Genomic DNA, 25,192 nt, shown 5'->3' with positions numbered 1-25,192 from the left:
AAGAGTATGTCTTTATGACATGAATACTATAAGAGATAAGCAGGGCTCATCAAGCCAGAGACACACAAGGCCAGTGTAGCTATTCAGTTTCCATTACAGAAATCTATATTTAAAAGTAGTTAAATAACTGTTTAAAAGTCCACTGTGCCATATATTTACTATTAAATAACCACTGATTTAAATATTTGTCTTTTATGTATTTATTGTGCTTTTATTTTTAACTTTTATTATTATTTGGAGTATTACCAAGAGATATAAAGACAACTCAGCCAGACCATCTCTGTTTCAGCTCTTCCTAGTCACTTGAAATGTATCACTGATAGCCAGATATACATTTAGAATATATTATAATATATTCCTACTTAAACTACTCTTTGGTTGATCCCAAACCAAGGGCATAATCAACCAGTATTTGAGTGGATATCTGCAAGATTATCTGCCAATGCTTTAACCACTTTGTCTATTGATATTCTCCTCCCAAATGCCATGCAATGAAATGGAGCTAACAGTTCTTGGTTCTCTATTCCTTACACAGATAGATCCCAGTCTTACGGAAAAGTGAAACAAATAGACTTGCACCATGAAAGCCTTAATTGTATCTACGTGGTCCATAATCTGGACCTGCACTAAGATGACTGAGAATCAATCACCAATACATGATTACTGGTCTGTTTACTTACTTCAGAAAAGGAACAGCAGTCAAAATATCTCACTTGAAGCAAGCAGGCTTAGCTATTTAACAGGCTAATAAGAAACAACAAGACACAAATATTTTCCATAGCTCACTACACAGATTTCAGCAATTAATGTCAAAGGAATAAACTATCCAGTGCAACTGAGATGGATTCATGCAAAGTTTGTATTTAAAATATTCTTTAGTAATTGAAGAAAAGTGTTTATCGTTATCATTCTAAGCTACTAAATTTACATATACACACACACACACACACACACGTACACAGTTAATGGAACCCACAGGCTACTGATGTGGCACTTTATCAAATTGAGCTGTAATGAAAGATAAATATTACAGGCAATTCACACTTCATGAAAGGATAAAAGTGTCAGTGTATAGGTACCAGTTTTACTGCAGGCCATAATCAGCAAGTAAACGAAAGTGCAAATGTCTAAAAAGTTTATAGCCCTCTATGAACGCCTCATCGTGTCAGGTATTGATTTAGGTTTTCAGAGGACTTTGCCAATGTTAAACAATGTGAGTCTCTGTGAACTTAAAGAACATTTTTTACCTCTGCCAATTCCATGTTTTACTTCTTACCACCTCTAGTTTTCTCAAACTAAATTTTAAGATGTTCCCATTGCTTTAATAAAAGGAAATAGAAGAAACTGTTGCTTACACAACTATTTTCTTCTTAAACAGAGGGCAGTCCAGAGTGAATGTTTCATATTCTCCTCCTTCTCCACAAACATGGACTCCATATTTCTCAGAGAGCTAACACAAAAGGGAAATTGAAACATGTAAGTATTACACTAAAGAAGTCTATTAAACATATTTTGCTGAAAATGTCAAAACCAGTACAGTACATACTGGTTGCTGGCTGAGGTTAAACCACGTGTTCTTTCTAAAAGATTACACATTACAAGGCTGAAAAAACCCAAACATCATAGAGTCAGTTCTTGATTTCTTTGTATGCCTATTACAGTAATCTAAAAATTACCAATTTGTTATATTTTAAGTAGAACTGGCACTGTGATATTCAGATAAACAAATTGATTCCTAGTTCTTCTTTCTCAGTGGCCATGAAAGGTTGTTCAAACTCCCATATTCATCTAACTTTCTTTAGCATATCCATTTCACCTGTAGGAGAAACTTTTACTGTGAGTCAACATAAGAAGTAGCACTTCACATAGAAGTATACAATTAACACATTTTTTGTCAAAAGATTCAGGAACTGTATTCTATGTTTTGGTAAATATTCTTTCAAAAAAATCTAACAGAACAAATGAGAATTTTCTAAGTCAAAAGCAAAAAGCTAAAGCAAGATCTAAAGAGAGAGAGACGTTTCCTTTATAAATTGTACTTAATATACTTTCTAAATCAACGTATATTTATGAATATCCCTGAAGCTCTGGATACCTCACTTAAACACGTAACTAGATAAACCAAAACATTCAAAATACAAGATATGACTAACTTAATTAATCCCCTCTTTATAAATGAGCAGCTGTGAAGCATGAACCAAAGTTCTTTTGCTGGAGTAAGGAGTGCACAACTGCTCAGTAGCTCACTGTACTGCTGTTTTAATGTACTGTGCTGATAGATAGTACTCAAGCACCAGATCTGAGCATGGGGACACCCTCTCTTCATCTGCAGGAGAAATTCATGTCCTCGGCAGCAGATGATATCACCTTCTAAAGTGTCACAGCAGTAGCTGATTCAAGCCAAGCCCTGTCCAGGCTTTTCAACATTAAGCAAGCACTAAACAGTATGCTTTAAGTGACTCATGAGAATTTGAACTTCCACCCTCAACTCCATTGCAAACACTAATGTTACTTTTGGGAATACTTTATTATAAAGGGGTTCCTTTATGCTTTTCCTTAGAGCAACAGAAACCCAACCATGATGCTTCTGCAGTTAAAGTAGAAATACAGTTCTCCAGAACATCAGAGAGGGGTAGAAAAAGTCTATCTGGAGGCTAGAAGATAATTCCAAATCTGCTGTTTCTTTTTAGACAAACATAAGACTGGGTTATTTATGCATCGTAGATTCCATTTTTTATATGGTTACCAGAATATTTCTGTAGCAAGCCTGTTTAATATATTCAAATGATACTGTATTTTTATTGTTGAAGCTGAATGTAGTTTGTGTTATTTTACAGTTCTCTTCCAAAGATTTTATTTTAAAACTTCAAAGAGTGTTTATAACTTCAGTTACTTAAACCAAAGGCCCGAATCCTCTTCAGCTGTTATTTTGCAGAAATGGAAAATGCTCTGAGAAAACAATACCTTGGTAATGCTCAATATTCCTTATCTGATGCTGTAAAACCTAAATCTCTTTTGGAAATGTATTAAACATTTTTTCAGTATCTTGTTATGAGAGTTATTTTTAATTTTTCCTTTCACATTTTCTTTCAAAGAAAAGGAGCAAAAGAGAACCTTTAATCAAGTGCTCATTAAAAAATTACACTCCTGACATAAAATAGAACTCCATCTGTCAACAATGGCAACAAGGTTTCTATAGGTCAAATACATCAGGAATAATTAATGCTGATGCACAAGAATGGACAACCTACAAAATAGTTAGGCAAAACCTCTTATTCTTACTCTAGTTGAAAATAAAAACCCTAAAGAAAACCATTAAAAAACTGAAAGACAGAAAACCAGGAAAGATCTTTCTAACTGTAACCTTTCCACAGTGAATACATGGAGTGACTGTTTAGAAGGCACTTTCAGAATTGGTAGCTCTGTTTGTAAACAGTGTCTAGAGTAATTATTGGCAATTACCATTGAGTACTCAGAAGATGTAAGACTATCTCCTATCTTTGTTGTGAGAAATTCTCATTTCCAGTGTCACTGGCTTCAGTATCATTCTTGACACCAATTATACAAGGTGCTAAAGGATTTTCAGTTCTCACAAATGTCAACAGGAACAAAAGACATTCAGCAGCTCATAGAACAGATCCTTAACATTCATTTAACAAAATCAGCAATATTTTTTAAATGCCATCAACAGTATGAGAATTTTGCCTTTGAATCATTTAGAATATTAACTTTTTTTGAAGACTGATTATTTGGTTTTGCAAATTGGATGCTTCATTAATAATAATACAACAGCACGGACTGTAAATTTTATGATTGCTAAATCTGACTTCTAGTTCGGATGAGCCAGAAAACTGAAATTTTACAAATTAAACATAACTAATTGCAAGTAATGCAAGTCTGCTTCAAACTTTAAAAGAAGTCTATGATGAAACCATCTTCTAGACTGCACAAAATTTATCTTAAGTACACAATGAGATACAGGGTATACATATAAATGAGATATATATAAATGACCAGTCCAAACATTACCTGCAGAACAGTCTCTTCCTACCTTAGGAATGAAACACAAGGATTAATGCTTCCTTTTTTAACTTTCATAATCAAAGATAAATATTTGAATTGAAGTGCTTCCTTTTTCAAGTGAAGACTTTGTTCCCAGATAGAAATTTTAAGACTTAATATACTCTCATATTTACAGAAATGCTCTTTATATCAAGAAGTTCTCATCAACTTTTGAGGCAAGCAGAGAAATAACCATTTTCCTACTGTCTATTAGCACAGACAGAAGTACAAGACAAATATAACCATAATGCCCATTTCCCATTCTATTAACAAATTCTAAGGAGAGTGGGATCACATCCTGAGACATAAGTTGACAGAAAATTCTTTCACGTGAAAAGCTGAGATTCCTGTTACAGAGGGAACAGTGGGACATGAAAGCAATCTAATAATTCAGCAATTATCTAGCAACCACTCCTCAATAATTAATCAAAGACCTATCAATTAGAAAAAGGCCATAATTCAAAAGCTTTCCTTTCTGCTATGCCAATGTCCTGAGCCAGTAATATTCACCCCTGCTAAAAGTATGGGTGGCAGATCACCACTGCACTCCTAAGTTCAACATTCTGTACGTAATGTTAAAAAAATTGCAAAAAGTTTTCTCCACTCATTAGTCCTCCATTTTTCTGCTGCTACTGCAGAAAAACCACCTCACCCTTATGTCAGTAATTATAATTTCTATTGTGCACATAAAATGAAGTAAATCAGATGACTGGAAATTTAGGTGATATTTTCAAACTCAATTAATTAATTGAGTGAAGGGAATCAGGGTTGGGTTATGGCTTTATTTGCTGGGGATTTTTTCCCATTAACACTCTTATAATGCCTCAATGAGAGATTTCTTTCTAAAAAGAGAATGACTAGTTCATGTTTATTTCTTTTATTTCCAAAAGACAAATCATAACAGGTGCATTATAGTAATACAAGTTGATTTTGGTCTCATTGACTGTACCTTAAAGTAAACTTTTAGTACAAAAAAGAAAAAGTGAGAGGTGAGTTCTATCTCCAGATCTGTAGAACCAGAGAAGTTGAACTTTGTGAGTAAGTGCTAAAAGATACTGCCTAAAAATCCCAAATTACGCAACATATATGACATGCTGTGGCTCTTCGTCAAAGACGTTCATTTTTCTGGGAACTGAAATTATTCAGATATTCAACAAAACTGAAGAACATATAGAACATTCCTAATTAATTCTAAACAGAACTGGAAAAATTCTCACAAAGTTGCACACTACACTACAAAAAATACTGTAATAAAATACCCTGCACCAAACTGAATAAACAGCTGTGTAAAGTAACATCACATGTCAACAAAGGAACCTGAAAAACAATCCACAAGAAGAGGAAAAAACTATATTACCAAAACCCCAACAAGCAAAACAAATTTACTGTAAAACTTGAAATTACTGGTTAGATAATAGTGCACAAATCAAAGATCACGAGTATATAAAGCTGTGGTATTTTTGGAGATGTGCAGGGTTAAACATGAATTCATTATGGTGTTTTATATGGTATGGCCAGAATATTAAATTTTATCTCTCCTCCTTACTGGAAACTGTGAACTCTTTTGTTTTCACATTCCATCTGCCAGAACTTCTGATGCTGAAGACTTCACTGGTTTGCAAAAGAATATTTTTCACATCATAAGCCTAAGTATTTTTCTTCAGTTTATAGTTAATGATTTGGTTTTATTAGGCCTTAAAGCCAACTAAGTATCCAGTAAAAACAAGATATTTGTACTGGCTTTGACTTTCATAGCACACATATGCACAAGCATATGAACAAATAATTGAAAGCCAAATGAATAAATAATCAGTTGTGCAAGCGGCGTCAGCATGCCCTATTTGTATACTTTAAGCTAGGCAGTCACAGTCATTGCTCTGTTTACTGTTGTATCAGTAAAAGATAAAACTTTCAATTGTGGGGTTTGAGAAGTGTTAAACCCTGACAGTAATAATTTTAGTGAAACCAAGTAAGAATCACTTCAATTAATACATCAAACACGATGAAGTATATATGTAATTCACAAAAAAACCCAGGTACTTTTGGATTTCAAAGTTGTTGGTTTTTTCTTTTAATGAATGATGGTGGAATCAAATGCAGAAGAATACTTCTTATTAGCACAATTAAAATTGCAATACTTGCTACTACAGTTTTAAAGAAAGTCAAGACTGCTGATTCAACTGAGGCGAGCAGTTACCCAGCTGCAACCCCCCTGGGGCTGCAACCTGAATTTTGATTACAGAAGCTTTCTGTGAATGCAGAATGTTGAGATGATTTAAATGAATAAGTGAAACAAGACTTCCAAAAAAAGATAATGAATGGGATTGTATATGAACTAGTTTACATAGCAGAGGGCCAGGGAGGAGGAGGGGAAGATTTTTGGGCAGATTCTCCAGGTCTGAAGCAACAAACCTCAAGAACAGACCAACACCATCTCTTTGGGTAAGGTTATTTGAATGTTATGGACCTTAATTCTTCCTTTTCAGCTTTGCCAAGTAGCAATTACCCATCTTCTCCTCTTCAGCCTTATAGTAAATAACTAACAAAATGGAGTTAAACTCAAGATATAATTGCTATGTAACTCTACTATCTTTCAGTGGCAAAAGAGATTTTTAAAGTTCTGATTACTTTTTCTTTCTCTTCTGCAAGTTTGCCATGCCCTTAAGTGTTCCAAAAAAAACTTCTTATGAAGCCAGGCTGACCAGTAACTACACAGATTAACAATGAAAAATATTTTCAGGAGATCATTTTGTGGAAATTTAGATAGTCTAGAATGTTACATTGAGCCCTCTTAAGAAACATGCAGTCATTGTGGGTATCTAACAGGCTCAAGGACAAGGAATTGTGGTAAACCAGCATTGCACAGACAATACATGAAAAGGTAATTTCAGAACTGTTATTCATAAACTTTACTTACCTTGATGTTTGATGTTTTTACATCAAATTTGAAGAAGACTCAAGTACAAAATCTTGTCTTTTTTCTTTTCCCTAGCTGAATAATTTTTCTTTAAATAAATCTACTAGCTCTGCCAACAAGCATTATCCTGGTTTGAGGATACATAACCCTCTGCACAGAATTAAATACATCATCAGAATAAACCTCTTACTCCACTTTTTCAAGGCCCTACTGCTTGCAGTCTGATTGAGTAAATGGTAGAAAACCTGCAAATAGGAATCTTCAGGGAAGTTTTGTATCACCTATGATTTTGCCACTGCCATTTCTTGCTGTGAAAGTCTCTAACTTACACACAATTATTTAGCTTTATCATATTGATATACCAGTTAGTGTTACTGCAATATTGAGGTTTCATGCCTTTAGTTTGTTTTAAAGATGCTGACACCATTTGTGAACTATGTCAAGAAATAATGTTTTTCATATCAAAAGTGCATAGCAGAGGCTTATATTTAGTGTAAAAAGCTAAGCTTTGGGTTAGCACCTAATTTATGAAAGTAAGTAATTTTTTATTAAGTTTACTGAATTTCTGCCTGTGTTACTTTTTAACTGCAAGTTTAACTATATGAATATCCTTTAAGTAATACTCACCTCCAAAAGAATAGGCTCCATCTCACCCAGAGTTTTTCCTAGATGCTTATCTGGATCTAAACCTGCAAAAAAACCCCAAAAGTGTAAAAACATTTGTTATGAAGTACTCTTGACATCAAGAAATGTTTCTTTTTTTTTTTTTCTTTTTCAAATATATCATGTGTCCCTTAGAAACTCCCCATTATCTAAAATAATTACTATCCTAAAGAAAATACAATTAGTCAGAATTTTCCCTAATCCTCTTTGGACAAATGTTTGTGGAAAAATAAAGCCAGTTACCATTTCACTACATGTCAAGTGGAAAAGCTATTATTTTCCTTTATTGGAAATTTCACTAACCAGTGAAGTAATCCCACAGGTCCATGATAACAAAAATACTACAAGGATATTGCCTCTATTGGCTACCTAATAAATTAAAATACATTTTTTTTTTTTTATAGCTCCTGCAACTGGAAGGGACAGAGACTGTTTTCCATAATGAAAACTTCCTTTGCCAAATCACATTCTTTGTGTGTTTTACTCATATATAAAATGTAAGAGTAAAAAGGATGGAGATACAAGGAAACTCAGACATACAGAATGTATTGAATGCTGTACATCTTGATCCACCACAAAATATTCTGTATGATGTCTACATTTTGATTTATTTTTCTTTGTAAAAAAGTAAGGCCTATTAATATTTGATATCTACTCTAACTTGCTCTTCTGTATTCCTATTTCAACTTCTTGACTTTTTGAGTTTGGCCAGCTCATGGCAGTTAATGGTCACTTCTCAGAGATGAGTCAAGTAACTGGCAAAAATGAGTAGTGGGATAAAATAATCCAGGAACAACTGTTTCAAGAGCTGACATCTTCAACTAAATAAATATGCTAGTTGAATTTGATACAAAGTGGTCAAAAGGTCTTACCATATGAAGCAAATGAGAAAAAAGAAAATGGTAACTCCTGAAAGTGAAGGATCACTGAAAAATTTTCAGTTATCCCATTTTTTACTACGCTTAATTATTGTGGTTTGGGCTTCTCTTTGTACCGATAAAATACTTGTCTATTTTTCCCTACTCTACTGCTTTATACAATAATAGGTATCATTAAAGAGCTGCCACCAAAATTACCCCATTCTGAAGCAATTTCTGAAATATGTACCTTGCAAAGCACTTTAGATTGTTGATGATGAAAGCTGTTATATAAATGTACAGTACACTATTATATAAAGTCATTGCTGAGTTAAAATAGCTAATATGTCTCTTAATTTTTACAATCATGATCTTGGTATATTTAAATTCCTGTGAAACTAAAACAAGTTAGAGTGAATGAGATTTCAAAACACTAAGAAAGTTTTTAAATATTTCATTAAAGCACATTAAAAATTCCCTTACTATCTAAGGGAATGCTTTTAAAACTGCTTAATAATTAAAGTTAATAAAGACTGAGTTTTTTTCCTCCCTCTATTTCTTTTTCTTATTGGTTCATTGCTTTTTATTAACAGATGAAAAATGTGTGTGCTAGATCTATGATAATGATAATTAAGTCTTGGGGAAATAGTTTTGAAATGTATTAATTTAATTCAATAGTTCAAGAGGTTTTGGTGATCTCTTCCAACATACATCAGGTTAGCATTCTGTCCTTGATCATAACAGGATAGGTATAAGGCCAAACAAGCAATTTCTCTTGAAGTAAACAAATGAGTACTCTATTACAGTACCATTTCACACATTTACATTAACATTCTTCCTTTAATATAATTACTTTTCTAAGACAAGCAACCTCTCTCTCCTTGATAAAATCAGATTGATTTCCTCTAAATTTAAACCAAGGGATACATTACAAACATATGAGAAGGGAAAAAGTTGTCAGAACCAGACACACTAACATATTGTTTCTTTCACAAGGTTCTCTTTGATAATATGGCTATATCTTCTGTTCTGTCCTGTAATGAATGCAAACCAATAATTTAAAAGAAACTATTATACAAATAGTTTATGAAATACAAATAAATTGCCTATGTATACACTTTAGTAATATCCCACACCTACATGAAAATCTGTGAAAGTGAAATGTACGCTTTCTGTTTCTCTGCAGAATTCTGTTTTTGGACAGCTTGCATTTCTCTTGAAAAATATTATTTCTTTTAGTTTCCAATAGGTTTGTATTGTGAGTGAATAGAGACTGTCTGGTAAAGGCATCAAGAACCAATATAACCTGCAATTTGCAGAATCAGTAATCCACATCTCAAATCTCTACGACATGCATAGATGAAGCTGTATGTCTATTGCTACAATTAGTATAATAAAGTATTTGGAACCATACTTACAAAACAGTTATTTTAAATCTATACTTCTATTTGGTACATTTTTTTTTATTGATTCAGATTCTTAAAATGGCTTAGAGTAAAATGAACAATGTATTGTAAATTCTTAGTACCACATTCTCCAAATTTTTCTTCAATGGAACTAGGTGTGAAGAAAGCTGAATGGATACATAAACCAACAACAAGGTCCATGGCCTGGATGACTCTATGTAGAATTTAAAAATTAATTAGGAAGGGAACTATAATTTGCAGCACTGACATCTATTTTATTTAACTTGCATGTATCAATGGGAAGCAATTAGAATTCAATTAAAATATTCACTTTTATTACTTCACTGACTGACCTTGAAGTTAATGCCTGTTTTATTTAATTGCATCATCTATGAATAAATGTTAACCCTAGAATGTTATGGCCCATTATTTTCGATGCATTTTTAACTCCCCAACTGAACTACATCCATCAAGTTATTATGTGCTGCCAAGAGAGCACGTGGGGCTTTTTTTCTTTGAGGTAGACCAGTACATGATGACACAAACATCTCAAAAAATTTGATAATGCTGTTTTTAACAGTGCTCCGTAAAAAAAAAATTGTGTTTTGTAGTCTAGTTTTACTGTAAAATCAGTACATGATAGCACAAATGGCATAATCACTTCAAAGTAATTGCTACTCCATCTGCAATTCCTGATAAATCCACTGACAGGAGCAGAACTCCTTCCTGCAGATTTAAAGAATGGTTGCAGAATGCTCTTACGCACAGCCACAAGACAAGTGTTGTAGAGAACTGCAGCAATGTCAAAAGATTGGGGCAGAAACTCATGGCTTTGCTGTAGGGTGAAAAAAATAACATTACTAAAAGGTATTTCACTACTGTTGATTTATGCAAAGGAACAGTATTTTAAATGGTTCACTTTGTACATATGTATTAGTGTAACATGAAGCCCTCACCTGAGGGACAACTACCTGATATTACTTGCATTTATCAAGACCATTAGAAATCCAAGTTACATTTTCATGGCATTGCATTCAGCTAATAAAATCCACATTTTAAAGCCTTATCTGACTAACAAGAACATGTTTTATACATGTTCAGAATTTTTACATTGTCTGTATTTTTAAGAAAGTATTTTAAAAAAATTCTATCTTCACTTCATAATAAAATTTCAAATAAGTAAAAATAAATCATAATTACTGATTTTAAGAAATGGTGGTACATAAAGGTCTTCAGAAAGCTACACTGAACCAAACTCTAACCCATAATATATGAACATATTGTAAAAGAATCACTACCACACACACACATCAATAATGTATGAGTTAACCATTATCTGTTGATAATATAGGGGAAAAATCTCTATCCTTCCCTGACCAATCAACCTTACAATTCAAAAAGTTAATCGTCTCACTCACAGACTTCTTCCATAAAGTAAGGTTAAAAACAAATCTCCAAAACTGCTATTATCATATTCTTCTTGAAATATTATTCTCATAGAATTAGGATAGGTGTTTTGAGAAAAAAAATAGAACCTATTTTAAAGTTACAGCAACATGAAATTCCCTTTTGTTTCCTGACTTTCTGACAAGTAGTGTTGAGAAGATGAGTAACTGTCATCATTATGAATGTCAGGGACTAAGACTTAACTTCTGATGGTGTAGAGCTGTATAATGCACAACAAAGTTTCTGGAAAGATCCTAATCAGCTGCTCACCAAGAGTAGAATTATTTAGAATTCTGAATACGAAAAGAGGCAATTAAATACTTTGATTTTCTGGAACCAAAACTAATCTCTTTCATCTCATTCTCTTTATCATAAAGAAAACAGGGTTAACAATAAGATGATAGGACCCGTAAGGTAAAGAAATACATATAAAAAGAAAAAGAGTATAAAGGAAAAAGCAACCACTGCTAGAACTGGAGCAGAGAAAACAGGATTATTTTTGAAGGTAAATTCCTCTGTTTTAAATGTGTCTTTTTTTTTTTTTTCCCTAAGTAAACAATACGAAAGCACTGATTTTCAGAAGGAGGATCATTCTTTACACAGTGCAGAATACAGGAAAATGCTTCTAATAACACAGGAAAAGCATGTACACAACAGCATCAGCTGATAACATAGGCTTACTCTGTAGGAGTGCAGGAATGTCTCATAACCTTCACCAACTAGGAATGCACAGGCCACACAGATATTCTTGAACTGTAAATCTATACCTTAAATTGCCTTGAGGTAAATTATTCCTGTTGTCATATTTAGCTTTCATTTCTACGAAGAGCTGGGAAGTGAACATTTTGTCTGCTAGCATAACTTGACAGGTTCATTCTTAACTTCCTCAAAACTTTCACACATGAAAGACTGCGTGAACAATGGCAAACTGGATGGAGACCCTGCATTTCCTTTTCCAAAGGAAAAAAAAAATTACAAAACCTGCTTAGTTTTTGTATAAAAGTAATGAAAAGTGCAATAAATACTGGGTATTACTGCACCTGTAAAAGATTTGAGGTGAATATACTTTTAATTTATTGTATAAAAGAGGAAAATTCATGTGACTTGATTAAGTACCTACTTCTCTTTTTTCCCTTGCTTTTTTTTTTTTTCCTATGTGATAATTTATCCAGTGTGGGAATTGTACATGGATGGAACCTGTAGCTATAGTAACTCTCTTCAAGCTAAGTGATAAAGTTATAAGACATTAATCCCAAAGTGGTTCTAGCATATGTTTCCAATGCCATTTAATTAGGATCTCAGTTCATCCTCCATCTTGAACATTCCTCAAGTATGTTCTAAACTAGGTTAGTCTGATGTCCTGAAATTTTAGAATTCTAAGAGGTAGAAAGATCTAAAACTTGTTATAGAAATAATGTTATATGTTTTTGGGTTTTTTTTAACATCAAAGATGTTTGTGTTCTAGTTAAATCTAGGATTCAAAGCAATTTAGCTTCGTCATTTCAAGAAGAGAAACCTCAATAAATCTTTGAAGAAATTTTGTACTGTTTCATCACATAACAAGGCAGTATTTTCAATCAGGTTCTTTTACAAAATAACAGAATCACAGAATGACTCAGGTTAGAAAGGACCACAGTGGGTCATCTGGTCCAACCTCCCTGCTCAAGCACACGACACAGGTTTGATCCAGACAGTTCTTGAATACCTCCAGGGAGGGAGACTCCACAACCTCTCTGGACAATCTGTTCCAGTGCTCAGTCACCTGCACAGTAAAGAAGTTCTTCCTCGTACTCATGTGGAACTTTCTGTGACTCAGTTTCTTCCCACTGTCTCTTGTCCTGTTGCTCGGTACCACTGAGAAGAGCCTGGATCCACCCTCTTTGCACCCCCACTTGAGACACTTATATACTGAGATGACTTAAGTCATCTCAGTCATCTCTTCTTGAGGCTAAACAGGCCCAGCTCCCTCATCCTTTCCTTTTAAGAGAGATGCTCCACACCCTTAATCATCTTTGTCACCCTCCAATGAACCTGTTCAGGAGCTCCATGTCTCTCTTGTACTGAGGAGCCCAGAACTGGACACAGCACTCCAGATGTGGCCTTACCAGGGCTGAGTAGGACAGGATCACCTCCCTTGACCTGCTGGCCATGCCCTTCCTAATGCAGCTCAGGATGACCATTGACCTTCTTGCCCACCAGTGCACACTGCTGGCTCATGGACAGCTTGTTGTCTACCAGGACCTCCAGGTCCTTCTCCACAGAGCTGTTCTCTACCAGCTCAGCTGCCAGCCTGTATTGGTCCACTGAGTTATTCCTCCCCAGGTACAGGACCCTGCATTTGCCCTTGTTGAATTTCAGAAGTTTCTTCTCGAAAATGTTTGTAGTATGAAAAAGATTGTGGCAGAATTGCTGAACAGCAGCATTAGACTACTTTTAATCAAATGCAAGACTCTAGACAGCAAATGGCTCATCTCATTTAAAGTAGGGCCTGAGTCAACTTCTTCTCAAGACTTTTAATGGACTTAAAAAACTTAAATCAAAAGTTATTAAAGTTTCAGCTCATACAGGTGCGTATGTACAACTTTCCTGACATAATTTTTTAATTAGAATTTCATAAGAGCATTGTTTGCTTATTAATCTATCTAATTCAAATTGTTAAACCAATTTAGCACCACATAAATAAAAATGTGTGTGAATAAAAAAATATGTGCTACTTTGTCCCTGTTAGAGAATTCTGGTATTTCATACTTTGAACAGTTCTAATTCTAGTAAGAAAATAATTGAAATTTCATTCAGTGGAAGAGAAAGAGGCATGGTGCAAGTAATAAAATTTGTGTCATTTTTATTAAATCCATCCCCATACAGACAAGTTATAAACCTTCAAAAAGCCAGAATCCCCAAATGAATCAGCAGAGGCTTCTGACAGGGAAGATCAATAGATCACCTGCAAAAGAGTAAAAGGCCAGAGCAGAAATAAAGGATCAGACTAGGACAAGAATTCCTTCAAAACTTCAACTCAGAGTGACCTGAAAAGCAAACATCTATGGTTTTAACTACATAGATATGCCTTTAAAGGTTTATGTCCTGTTTCAGCACATAAGTCTGTAAAGTAAATGGGCATCTAGAACTTAAATTGTATCAAACATTACAGAGCAGCAAGTAATATCCTAGTATTAAAAATATACCATTTGTACCTCTTGATTTTCATTTTGTTAAGATTATTTCTGCTTTTGATACCTCTTACTAAGTTCTTTTTCTTCCACTATTTTTCAGCTCCAAGTTCTCTGACTGTTCTTCTTTTTCACTGTAAGCCATACTTCTCCTGTTTCGCTTTAAATGCCTAATAGTGCGCTCTTAGCCTGCTGCTTCTATTTAAATTTTCCTTCAGGTGATGGGATCTCCCCAAACAGCAAAGTGATCTTTCCACTTTTAAGCCATTTCTCTCCTACTTTGTCTGTGACATCTCCTTAAGAAGCACTCAAAAATGTCAACTTTCAATTACTTTTCTGTTTTCAGGCACATTCCCTCACTCTTCCTTCTAACTCCTATTACGATAACAATATCCTTCCCATTTTCCAATGTATAGGCTCAAGAGTTAGCGAAGAGGGAATCATATTTCTCTCTAACTTGTTTCTAAATGGACTTGTGGAAATTCTCATTTCTTCTTTTTCTGTAACACACTTTATTTTCAAACATTTCTTTATACATTATATATGTGCTAAAATCTCTTTCCAAAACCTCATCTTACACTGGTAACAAAGTATCTGTTAATCATATACATGCATCAAGGCAAATAACATTCCAAATGCAAAGAGTATTTTTTCACCTTATTTCCTTAAACTTTCAACTATGAATCAAACTTTTTATTTACTTGAAGTCCATTCCTAGTTTTCTTTTCTCTTACTCATCTCTTTTGCATCACATCTTAAATCCCAAGCTAATTTTTTTTTTTTTTTATTTCCAGTCTTACATACAATTTCTATTTATCTGTGTTGATATCTTCCCATGTGAATCTTTTCCATCAGGAAAAAAAAGGCTTGAGATAAAATAGCTCCTCTGTTTTCATAAGTGTTCCCAAGTCTTTTCATACAATGTCTGGTGAACAAAAAGGTGTGGTATATTTTTTTTTTAATCATAAATAACAGGAATTATTGAGCTAAATGAGATAGTAGACAAACATATCATGGAACAAGCCTAGGGCAAAAGTGTCAAATGCACTTAAACTCTAAAGGGACAACTAAGTTATGGAAGATTTGTGTGAAAATTCAGTGACAACACCATGTGCTAACTAGGAAAGAAGATTTAGAAGGGGGAAAAGACTAGTAAGAACATCTTTCCCAAAGTACATCGTAAGTAATTTATCAAATTTATAATCTGAAAAACATTAAAACTAAAATGAATTAAAAGTGATCACATGTGTACACAAGATAATACTTTAACACTGCGCAGGGATAATTAAGGCTAGTTTTAGAATACATTATCCCTAATGGAATAGACAAGCATTAAAATTTGACAGGACTTGAAAAATATTATCAGTCATTTTATCTTTTACTTCAATTATGATAAACAGAGTAAGTGTTCCAAAAACAAGTGTTCAAAAAATGTGTAGATGTGGCACTTTGCGATATGATTTAGTGTGGTGCTGTATTTCCCACTGATTCATTTATTAAATGCCTTTCACATTGTACCCCCCTGCCACTTTCCCCTGTCCCTAGCCCTGGCCACTCCCTTGGATCCTCCCTATTGGTTCCTGTACCCCAACTCTGCCCATGTACTGCCCCTGCAATCTGAGAAAACCGGGGTTAGGAGGCCTCTCTGCCTCTGGGGGTCGCCGGGACAAGATGTAACTATTAAAAGTCCACTGAAACCCTCATGGGGAGACCCTTCTTGCCTCCTTCACTGTCACTGTGTTGTAGAGCTGATAGCTAGATGGAGCAAAACTGTGGAGCCGTCCAAAATGGACTACAGGAGGGCAAAATGGTCGCACTGCCCTAAGCAGCTCTGCTGAGCTCCCAGGGAAAGCTGCAGCTTGCTAAACTAAACCTAGCCCTACAACAATTTAGTGGGCATAATCGTATTCAGTTGAAGGTGGGACTTGATGATCTTGGAGTTCTTTTCCAACCTTAATAGTTCTATGATTCTAAGTGTTGAAACACAGACTTTAAAAGAAAACATTAAGATTCTAAGATTTTAGTTAAAGATCAGTTTTGTTAGAATTAGTTAGAGGAAGTAAGTCCAGCTCAGACTAATTAAGAGTTAATAAGAATTAAGTTAGAAATAAGCTTTTAAGTTGCAGATAAATAATTAACTGTCTTTCTGTATTTGCATAGCTGTGTTTATAATGAGAACCAGAAAGCATTGATAAATACATCTAAAGAAATTTAAACAATTGCTAATTTTTCCCATCTAGATACTATTCAGAAGTCATAAGGAAGAAACTGGATGTTCCCCAAGAGGCCATTTGTATTGTCAAAACCCAGAAAGGTGGAAAGTTTAAAGTGAGGAAGACCATTATTCCTTTGTCCCTAAGACCACTCCTCAATTAATAATGACCACTGACTCAATTTAAAAACTATACTATGCACTCTTAATGACATAAAGTGGAGAATAGGAGGGGTAATGGTTATAAATATGTATTTGTATTTCAGATATTCATAACTTTTGTGGATAAACAGACTGTAACCATCTATACTTTGACACTGCGTATTCAGAAACTATTCCACGCAGCTGTCCGGTGCCAATAAACATACACTTTCTAACTTTAAACTGTTAGAGAGTTTTTGCCCATCTCAGTTGGAAATCGATACTAGATCCTTATCCATATTTTAGTAAATCAGTGTTTTTCATATTAATAAAACAGAATGTTATCAAGAGCAAATGTTGTGAAGAATGTAATAGATTCTACTACAGCTCCAGTGTCTGGTAGCTGCCCAAGGAAGAAAGCAGTGGAATGATCACCTGTAAATAAGCTGAACTAGATAAGAATAATGTCAATGTTTAGTTTACTAAGCAATAAGCAAGTAAACAATCCATACTATACAATATGTAAGAGAGCAACTGCGATCTAATATTGATTTCTTAACAAAATGCTACTCAATTCCTTCTGTTATGTTTGTGAATGGTCTGAGAATTTTAAAATAATATTTAGAGGAAGCAAGTATCTTCCCCTGTGATGACATAACAAGTTCCTTCAATTTCCTCAAAATTACTTTAAAATTGCTCTGTACTAAAAACTAGAGACACATTTTCAAAGAACAATGTTCCTCTCCATTACACAGATGATGTGCTCAGACAAAACTCACAACCACCAATTTTACTTCAGGATATGATCTGACATTGCAGCCTACCCAAATTAGTAGTAAGCTTTCTATTGAAAGAGAGAGTTTTGTCCTCCATGCAGCTGTGCTTTCTAAAGAGCAAGTTCCCTGCAGTCACAAAAAAGCAGATCCTGCTGGATCACCTCTATGCAGCCACAAAAACACTGGACAGCAACACAAAAGGGGCAGAAACAAGGAGAGACTTGTGGTTTGGAAGAGTCAGATAGAAGTGGGATGGAAAGATCGACCTTTTGGCAGCACCTGTTTATCTGTTTATCAGTTTATCTGTACACTAAATTACACCCTCAGGAACTGTGTGGTGCCAGGTCTTCTTTAATGTAGTTCTTTAAAAGTAAATCTTACCTCTGTGAAAATTAATGGGAGTATGGCTATCAATTTCAGTCACTCAGGATTGCACTTCTGTACACTAGAGGCATACAAATAAAGAGTAACATAGACACCGAGGTGGCTGGGTTTAAATAATAGATCATTATACTAGGAAGTAATACTCTCTCTTTTTCAATTAAAAACTCATATACAAGAACATACACATCCCTAAACTATCAGGATAGTGGATTCCGTGAATAGCAGGAGTATACCAACTTTCTAGACCATGTGAAGAAAAAACATCAATATCTTCTCACACTGATAGGAGGCTCAAGTTAAATATACTTACTACAGACAGCTCATTTTAGTGAAGGAACTTAGGATTTCCTGACAGACAGGAGACGGTAAATAATGCATATTAATACCCTGAAAGATAGGAATTTGAGCTTATATTCTGACTTTGACTGAAACATTGAAGAAGCAATTCCACACAACCCCCCATTCTCAAGGTAACAGTGTGCACTTAGAAAACTTACTCAATATAAATGTCACTTTTGAAACTTCCAAGAAATCTAGAAACATTGAGGACAAACTAACTGTATGACATAAAATCAACTTCAAGTATATTCTCATATATATGAGAAATAAAGATTTTCATAGCTTAAAAAGTATAGCAGTGCTTAAGTTTTAGCGTTAATACTTAACAAGATTTAGGTATAGTTAACTGTATAAGTAAATTAAAAGTAAATAAATGTGAACATCAAGTTTTACTAAAGAACTCAAAGATACCTTCCAAATGTAACCCTCCTTCCCTAACTTCCACATGTGTATTACACCTTGTGGAAGCAGTTCACTTTAGAATGAGGCACAGTTAAGACCAACATACAAAATTACCAAGATTTAAAGTTGAGTCTGGTATGCATACTCTGCAAGTTAATTAGTATTAGGTAATCTGTAAAACACAGCCAAAGAGGAAGGAGGTAAAAAATGCATCTTCTTACCGTGTTATATTACACAATTGTTCTATTACACAGTGCCATATTACAATGTGTCACATGAGCAATGGATATTACTGGAATTTCAGGCATACACATGTTAAAAACAATCAATAACAGCTTCAATTTTAGCTATTACTGAGTAACCTCACTCTGAATTTCTGGATTTTCCCTGAATAGTGGAAATATTCAAAGTATATTTCAAAGACAAAAGTATGATGTATCATACAGGCATCTTTAGCAGCAAGAAAATGGCACTGAAGGTAAACATTCAAAAAGTGGGTTTTATACATACATATATATAGTGCTCAGGTTTGCTGCTAGATCATGGAATGTTTTTCTCTCATCATTACAGCCTCGGAAATACACTCTAAAGGAAAGAAAGCTGATCTACTTATAGATCAACAGAAGGCATGTGAAAAAGGTTGCTAACAATACTTTTTTTGCATATAAGTGAGAGCAATTGGCATCCCATCTGGAAAACTACACTACTCTGAGATAGAAAACTCTTGCCTCTGGCAAAGTTTATGGTATTAATTTGTAATGGTGGATTTAGGGAAATGTACTAAACTAATGCTCATTTACTTGCATAATTATGTGTTTTCCACATAAAATGACAGCCTTTTACCTTGTCAATACTGGCACTGAGCTAATGGAAAACAGGACAAGTCGGGTGTACAAGTATGCCAGTGCTGATGAATGTCAAGCTCAGGTTACAGATTTGCTTCTTGCATTAACAACTGTACAATGTATCACCTAATGCATTACCCCTCAGACTCTTAAATCTGTTATTTTAAATATTTTCATTGCAGTTTAGCTTTGATTATTAATCTAAAAGGCAAAAAGTTAAACTGTATCTTATCTTCTTTGCCACTTGATATGTTAAACAGCCTTCATACCTTAAATCCACTTTAATAAGGCATGCAATTATTAAAGCATTACAGAATGGCCCCAGAGCACAAAAGCTCCATTAAATTTGCTTACATCTAATTACGTCTGCCTGAGGCAGGTGAGAAATTGACTCTGATAAGATCTTTCTTTTACCTGTAGCCAAAAAAATAAAAAGGAAAAATAACTTGGAGTGATTTTCTATCTAATTGCTATCTACAAGTATTTATGGTATTCGCTCTTCCAATGAATAGCCCACAAAGCACTCTTTGTACACTAACTAGTGCATTTTAAGTTTTTTTAAGACTGTAGAATACAAAAGACAAACTTATCTTGCTTCAGGCATGGCAGGTCATCAATGATGTCTATTTAGGAAACAGTTTTATCTATTATTTGAATCATATATTTTCTTTAAATAAATAAGTCTGATGTGAAAAAACTTGTTACATATGCTTTGTGGACTTTATTGTTTTCTTCATGCCAGTAAAAGCAATGAAAGCATTCTATTTCATGGAAATATAACATAAATATATAAATGTACTTTATATGGCCTGAAAACTATTATTTAAAAATGATATATTTCTTTTTTTTTCCAATTTAAAACCAAATGTTTTGTAGTAGAAAACATGGCATTCCATTCCTACGTACTTGTAACTGACCTCCCGAAATTCGGGAAAACACTACTAAATTACATTGCTTGTTACCTGTAAATGAATGAGGGTATGTGGTATTTCTAATCATTCTAATCCTCCTCTCAGCCCTAGCAGATCCTACAGAATGATAGAGTGAGACCATCATAGTGACAATGTAAAAACTAGTTAGAAACTCTACCAGATAAAGAGGAATAAATATATAAAATTTTAAAAAATAATTAATTTTAAAAAATTAATGGAATCCATCCACTCTAAAGAGATTATAATTCAATTCTTGGTTAATTATGATGGAGAAATTACTTTGTTATAAAGCATTCTTTAAAAGAAAGAGAGATTAGGTATTTGATGGGAAAGTTGCCCAGGTAAACCAGCCATCAAACTTCTAATGAAAGATTATGCAACACTATCTTCCAAACATAGATCTTTAATCACTGATGCCACTTGTATGATACAAACCATTCTTTGCTACAGTGGACCACAAATTTATAGTCAACCACAAAAGAAAAAGTCCTTTGGTCACATTTTATGCTTAAAAACTCATTTGCTATTCTGAAATAGAAAACTGCATAGAGACCTGAAATGAATATATTGTATTAGTAGCATGTTTCTCATGTGTTCCTTAGGCTTTTAGAGCACATAATTCCATAAGCCTACTTATAAAACTTCATTTGACCTTATCCTTACATTCAAGCAATAAACAGATAGGTTAACTTTCATGTTGATTTGCTTCACTATAAAACTTGATTCTATATAGCTGACAATGAAAAGACTGATTTTCTGGTATGCTAAAGAACTACATTTAAAATACCAAAAACAATTTAGAGGCAATGATGGATTATTTGTTTGCTCTTCTGATTTACCAACTCCAAGACTGCTGTTACACTAAATACTTTGGCCTCATAGTTATATGTTGTTTGATATTAACGTGATGTATTTCTATTAAAACTTTCACGGTTGCTTTATAACATTGTCTAGTCACCACCCTGCATCATCTATAAATGACAATACTGTGAACTACTGAATTATGCATGCATCTTTACTGCAAATCAAAAACAAACCAGAACAAAAAAATTATGAGAGGAATTTAATGTAAGGAAGAATTAATTTCCAGCTTTTCCACATCTCCTTTAAGAATGAATTGCATCCTGTTAAATTAATTATTCAGACATCATGACTGTTATTGAGCCATTTTTTATAATTTTCTTGATATTAACATTTCATATCCTAAAACATAGAACAAAAATTCTGTGCTCCTCTGTTATGTTGTCGATTTGGCCACGGGAAATTTCAGTAGACAATATTGCTCAGAATCTGAATACATACCAAAAGCTGCCACTTTTATGATTATGGCTTGAATGTTAGATGATATCATTTCTTTAAGCAGTATTTCCTGGTTCCAATGCCAGAGGTAAGCTAAAGGCTGAAGATTAAGCCTTCTGCACCTTAAAAACAAACAAGAAATTGGATAAAGCAAAGTATTATGCTTTTACACAACATTATTCATGTAAAATTCTTTTCCTACCCTGAAATAATTTTTATTCCATAATTTCAATTACAATACTATTTCGTATATTTCATTATAAACATTAAGTCTAATATATATATTAAAAAAAAAAAAAAAAAGAAATACACTTGTTCTGACTATAATTCATCTACATAAGATGCAACTCACTGAAGTAAACAGATCTGCACGAGAACACAAGTAAAGCCATAAAACACGTTCCTAAACCTTTTGGGACACAAAGCAATTAGTACCTTAGGAAGTCACTACTTTTGTGAACACAGCTAAGGCCAGAGTTACTGCTCTGTGATAAATGTGGCATATGTCCTAGTACAATATGCTGAATTTGTTGCTGTGATTTGGATCAACACCCAAGGAAAAGAATAATTCAAGAAAATATATACAGCTTGTGATACAAATTAACAACTTGTTACTGTAAAGTTAATAGTTTGTTTTGATACATATCATGTATAGACAGCATTTGATACACAACATTTGATTGTTTATCACATTTAGAGAATCACTAATTTGCATTATTGATAGGTAACACTTCTGTAAATTGTCAAGAACCATCAGTTTGTGATTAAATGTGTAAGGTCTAGCTCTGAAAAACTTAAAACATTTAACTATGGGACTACTTCAGAGCACTTAAGATTTACATTTATTTGTCAATTATCATGTCTTTTCTAATACATGGTCTTTCTCACATATATGGGCATTCCTCCACATGTTAGATAGACCCACTATTATGATTGTCAAGACTTTATAGTTAAATGTATGTTTAATGTTGACATGTAAATGCATAGTTAGCACTCACATAATCTGACTGATTTTCTTATTACTTTCAAATGTTTTAACAGAGCACTAGGTTTTTTAATAGAAATATTTAGTAGCTCTGAATGTAAAGTAGTTCACTTAGGTGCCTAACTTCAGCTAAAAAATTAGCTGAATCCAAGTAACTGGGACAGTTCATATGAAACAACCTTATTGCAAGGGCTAAATCTACAGATCAACGTGAAGTATTTTACCACTGCACAACTTTTGAAGTAATCACGTCTGCTTGAAATATTATGATTTCCTGTCAATCCTTTAGCTGTGGTAAAGATGTAAAACTCACAATCAACAAAAGTGATCTTTTTTTATCCTACTAGCACAAGAGGCAATTATTTAAATGTTTAAGTATAAGGGAAAAGAAAAAGGAAGGAGTTATTTCTGACTGAAATTAATCTATGCAAACTGTAAAGAAAGAAAACGTGCTCTGTAACTTGCTGACATGAGCTGAGTTGGCATCCCAACACACGTTCCAGATATTTGCTTTCATCATCAACAAATAATTAATGAACTCATGAAACTATAATTAATTTTTAACACAAGGTAGTTTTGCATTTCATCAGACATATATAGTGAAAATCTTTTTCACATCAAATATTGGCCTACATAACAGACACAATTACCATTACATAATCCTCTTTGTTAATTAAAAGAATCACAATCTACATAGACTTTAGATTGTACACAATAGAAATGACAAATGAAAGCTCCTGATTAACAAATATTAGATTTTAAGGAATTATGGGAAGATGTGCACATAAGGATTCTCTTGTATTTATTTCCTGATAACAAGTCATAGGATGTTCCTCTATATTAAAACTCTGGTGAAAAATAGAGGGACTTGACCACAACCAGTCATTGGAACTGAGTGACCTTTCTGTTGAAATCAAAGAACTGAACCTACTCAACTATTTTCATACCAAAACTCAGAGTATTTTCAACAGATGAGAGAGATCTGAAGAGCAATCAAAAACTCTGGTATAGTCTCTACTAGATTTTTACTAATGAACACATGGTTTCAAGGGGGAAAAACAGGAGAAAAAAGGAAAGAAAAATAAATACATATATTAATGAACAGAATGCATTTGGTATCACAGAACATGAGAAATCAGGCAACTGTCTCTGCTTTAAATTTGAGTTAGAAAACAAATGAGTATTTTTCAGAATGTATGTACTGAAAAAGATTAATATTTTCTTACACATCTTCAACTCGAATTCTCTGGTAGTCAGAAAGAATGGCTCCCACAGATACACCCTCCACTCCTTCTTTGTCCTGAAAAAAGACATGGACTATCAATGACAGCATTATATAATGGTTTAAGCTGTAGAGATTCAGTATCTGTACTTGCAGAATCAACCAAGAATATTTTTTTTTCTGTGTCCAGTACACAGGATAGAACAGGCTGGAATGCAGATCTTGCACAGAAGACAGCAGCTCAGCTGACCTACTACATGCTTATTACTCTAGCACAGTCTTCTTGACGCAACTACCATTCTAGAGAAGAAATAACCAAGATAACTGAAAAGCATCAGATGTAACAGATTACCCTGAAGTTTTCCAGACATCCTGAAAATTCCTTCCAGCTTTCCACTATAAATGAGGTGTCAGCTATCCCACCTACAAATAATTATCAGCAACATACAACATACAATTAACTGAATTGTTAGTATCTGCCGTGGTACGCAGCACAAGAGAGTGTGAGATTACTCTTTTTATCCTAACACCAGAAAAGGAAACTACTCAACATCACCTTTTAAAAATTCTTCTATAAAAAAAGGTTTTCCAAGACACATTTTCTCTGTTTCATTTAAATTATCTAAGCCAACAAACAGCACTTTTTCTTGTAAACCCACTGAGAATGTAACATTTCAAAATGCACATAGTTCCAGTATTTTGTGAGCTCTTGCATTTTTAGGTTGCTTGAGTCCCAATCAACATGCTGAACTTTCTTTTTCTAAACTTTTCTCTATCTAGACTTCGGTAAAAGTTGTTTTTCTCTTTTAACCAAGGTCGATCATAACTACACAGCATGACTTACTTTCTGAACCTGTTCACAATCCTGTGAAGTTTCCAGCAAGATTTTAAAACAAAATTTTCAATTATATACCTGTGATGATGCATCCTGCCCCTGCCTTTCTCTTTTGGCCTACTCTATGATCTTAGGAACTCCTGCTAAGCCTTGAGTAAGCAAGCTGAGCAGTGAAGTGCCCCTTGACTGTATCAGCTGGATGGTGAAGCATCGTTGAGTGTACCAGGAGTTTTTGTGTAGTAAAGGTTGGAACAATTCTGACTGCAACATGCACATCAGCTGCCCAACCAAGGTGGGGA

The 25,192-nt window shown here is 34.0% G+C and overlaps 1 protein-coding gene across 1 annotated transcript in view; it reads right to left on the bottom strand.

Annotated features, from left to right (window-relative positions):
• The window catches only part of DPH6 (diphthamine biosynthesis 6), a 200,611-nt gene that overhangs the window by 132,705 nt on the left and 42,714 nt on the right, over window positions 1-25,192 (bottom strand). The window contains exons 4-7 of the mRNA XM_069017712.1: window positions 24,063-24,136; window positions 21,855-21,973; window positions 7,607-7,668; window positions 1,356-1,450 (exon numbers count right to left, since the gene is read on the bottom strand). Coding sequence (XP_068873813.1) covers window positions 1,356-1,450; window positions 7,607-7,668; window positions 21,855-21,973; window positions 24,063-24,136 — 350 coding nt within the window. The remainder of the gene's footprint in view (window positions 1-1,355; window positions 1,451-7,606; window positions 7,669-21,854; window positions 21,974-24,062; window positions 24,137-25,192) is intronic.

The sequence above is a fragment of the Aphelocoma coerulescens genome, chromosome 5, assembly GCF_041296385.1.
Source record: "Aphelocoma coerulescens isolate FSJ_1873_10779 chromosome 5, UR_Acoe_1.0, whole genome shotgun sequence".
In the NCBI taxonomy this organism is placed as follows: domain Eukaryota; kingdom Metazoa; phylum Chordata; class Aves; order Passeriformes; family Corvidae; genus Aphelocoma; species Aphelocoma coerulescens.
Note: the sequence above shows the minus strand (reverse complement) of the source record. Positions and strands in the feature narration are given on the sequence as shown.